The sequence below is a fragment of the Micromys minutus genome, assembly GCF_963924665.1.
Source record: "Micromys minutus genome assembly, chromosome: 1".
Lineage (NCBI taxonomy): Eukaryota > Metazoa > Chordata > Mammalia > Rodentia > Muridae > Micromys > Micromys minutus.
Window position 1 is genome coordinate 52,645,811 of NC_137969.1, and position 2,992 is coordinate 52,648,802.

Genomic DNA, 2,992 nt, shown 5'->3' on the forward strand with positions numbered 1-2,992 from the left:
CCCCAGATGGATTCAATTCCCCCTGTCTCTGGCTGTAGTCTCCGAAGCCACACAGATGTAACTTCTTCCAGGAAGAGACTGTCGACTTCTGATGGAGAGGTCATGCTCCTATGTGTCTCCAGAGCTGGGTTTCAATGCCTTTTCTGTGTTAGACCTTGTAACATGGTTTTCAAAGCAATAGAGATGAAAAATTTGAATTTTGTTAAACAGAATGCACTTGCTACCTCACTAATCAGTCTCTGTCTCTGGGTATACTCTTTATCTGTGTATTTGTGTGTGCACAGGCTTATCTTCCTTGACCAGCTTTGGCACATGCCCGTCGTCTGTGAGCTGAGATCCTGACTCTCCTCCAGCTGATTTTTTTTTTTTTTTTTTTTTTTTTTTTTTTTTTGAGAACCACAAGAAAGAGACACCTCTCTCTGAAGATGAACTCAAGTGCCCCACTTCAGAATGTTCCCAATGCCACTTTGCTATCGCAGGGAGGCAATGGCACTTCTCTCCAGGAGGGTCTTCGAGATTTTATCCACACAGCCACCTTGGTGACCTGCACATTTCTGCTTGCCATCATCTTCTGTCTAGGGTCTTATGGAAATTTTATTGTCTTCTTGTCTTTCTTTGACCCAGCCTTCAGGAAATTCAGAACCAACTTTGATTTTATGATCTTGAACCTGTCTTTTTGTGATCTGTTTATCTGTGGGGTCACAGCCCCCATGTTCACCTTCGTGCTATTCTTCAGCTCAGCCAGTAGCATCCCAGATAGTTTCTGCTTCACCTTCCACCTTACCAGCTCAGGATTCATCATCATGTCCCTCAAGATGGTGGCTGTGATTGCCCTGCACCGTCTCCGGATGGTGATGGGGAAGCAACCTAATTGTACAGCCTCCTTTTCCTGCATCTTGCTCCTTACCCTTCTTCTCTGGGCCACCAGCTTTACACTTGCCACCTTGGCTACACTGAGAACCAGTAAGTCCCACCTGTGTCTTCCTATGTCCAGTCTTATGGATGGGGAAGGGAAAGCTATTCTGTCTCTGTATGTTGTTGACTTCACCTTCTGTGTTGCTGTGGTGTCTGTCTCTTATATCATGATTGCTCAAACCCTTCGGAAGAATGCTCAAGTTAAAAAGTGCCCCCCCGTGATCACAGTTGATGCTTCCAGACCACAGCCTTTCACGGGGGCCTCTATGAAGGGAAATGGAGATCCCACCCAGTGCACCATGCCAGCTCTGTATAGGAACCAGAATTACAACAAACTGCAGCACAATCAAACTCATGTATACACTAAGAATACCAACCAGATGCCAATCCCCTCAGCCAGCCGACTCCAGCTGGTTTCAGCCATCAACCTCTCCACTGCCAAGGATTCCAAAGCTGTGGTCACCTGTGTGGTCATCGTGTTGTCGGTCCTGGTGTGCTGTCTTCCCCTGGGGATCTCCCTGGTGCAAGTGGTTCTGTCTGACAATGGCAGCTTCATTCTTTACCAGTTCGAAATGTTTGGATTTACTCTGATATTTTTCAAGTCAGGGTTAAATCCTTTCATATATTCTCGGAACAGTGCTGGGCTGAGAAGGAAAGTGCTCTGGTGCCTGCGATATACTGGCCTGGGCTTTCTCTGCTGCAAACAGAAAACTCGACTTCGAGCCGTGGGAAAAGGGAACCTTGAAATCAATAGAAACAAGTCATCCCACCATGAGACAAACTCTGCCTACATGCTGTCTCCAAAACCACAGAAGAAATTTGTGGATCGGGCTTGTGGCCCAAGTCATTCAAAGGAAAGTGTAGCAAGTCCTAAAGTCTCTGCTGGGCATCAACCCTGTGGTCAGAGCAGCTCCACACCCATCAACACTCGGATTGAACCTTACTACAGCATCTATAACAGCAGCCCCTCCCTGCAGGAGAGCAGTCCCGCACACGTGCAGCCCGTGACGTCCTTTGGCTTTGCCAGTTCCTACACTGCCATACACTATTACACCACCAATGACTTGATGCAGGAATATGACAGCACGTCGGCAAAACAGATTCCTGTCCCCTCTGTTTAACATGGCCAGAGGGCCCGGAGGGAATGGTGTTCTCTTCTGACTAAGCAGACCTTTGAGAGAGTTCGAGGTACATGGCAAAGCAAACCCTGGAGTCGACTGAAGACTTGACAATTAGATTTTCTTCTGTCTGAAATACTAGTATCCTGGTTGGCTTCATGGTTTCCTGACATTTTAAGATTTGGTGTAAAAGCTTATTTCAATTTCTACTCTGATCTGCGTCCCAATAATTTATACTAAACTGTTAAGAAGATGCCAGGAACTGTCCTACTGATGACAAACTTTTAAGTCAGTATTATGGGACTTTAGATATGTATTGGCTACATTTTCTTTCTTTCCACTAATTTATTTATTTATTCACTTTATATCCTGATTGAAGCCCCTCCTCTCCTCCCAGTACCCCCTCACATGGCCCCTCTCCAATCCTCCTCCCCTTCGTTTCTAAGAAGGGAGAGGTTCCTCCTGTGGCACCAACCCACCCTGGCATCTCAAATCACTGCAAGACTAGGTACATCCTCTGCTACTGAGACCAGACATTGCGGCCCAATTATGGGAGCAGGACACACAGACAGGAAACAGAGTCAGGGACAGCCACCACTCTACTTGTTGGGGGACCCATATGAAGACCAAGGTGCACATCTGTTACAAATGGGCCTAAGTCCAGCCCATGTGGTTGGTTGTCTGTGGTTGGTAGTTCCACCTCTGGGAGCCTTCAAGGACCCAGGTTAGTGGTGTCTGTTGGTCTTCTGAAGGAGTACCTATTCCCTCCAGGCTCCTCAGTCCTCCCTCCAGTTCTTCCACAAGACTTTTCAAGCTCTTCTAACGTTTAGCTGTGGGACTCTGCATCTGATTCTGTCAACTGCTATAATTTGGCTACATTTTTTAAAAGGTGTTTGAAAAAAAGATCTTTCTGAAGTGTTATTTTTATAAAAATATGGAATTTGTGTCTTTGAAGTATT

At 46.2% G+C, this 2,992-nt stretch overlaps 1 protein-coding gene across 1 annotated transcript; it reads left to right on the forward strand.

Moving 5' to 3' along the window:
* Window positions 1-425: 425 nt before the first annotated feature.
* GPR75 (G protein-coupled receptor 75) lies at window positions 426-2,036 on the forward strand (the record flags this gene model as incomplete). The annotated part of the gene is made up of 1 exon (XM_080918141.1): window positions 426-2,036. The coding sequence occupies one exon, from the start codon at window positions 426-428 to the stop codon at window positions 2,034-2,036; it is 1,611 nt and encodes a 536-aa protein (XP_080774267.1).
* Between the last annotated feature and the right edge of the window lie 956 nt (window positions 2,037-2,992).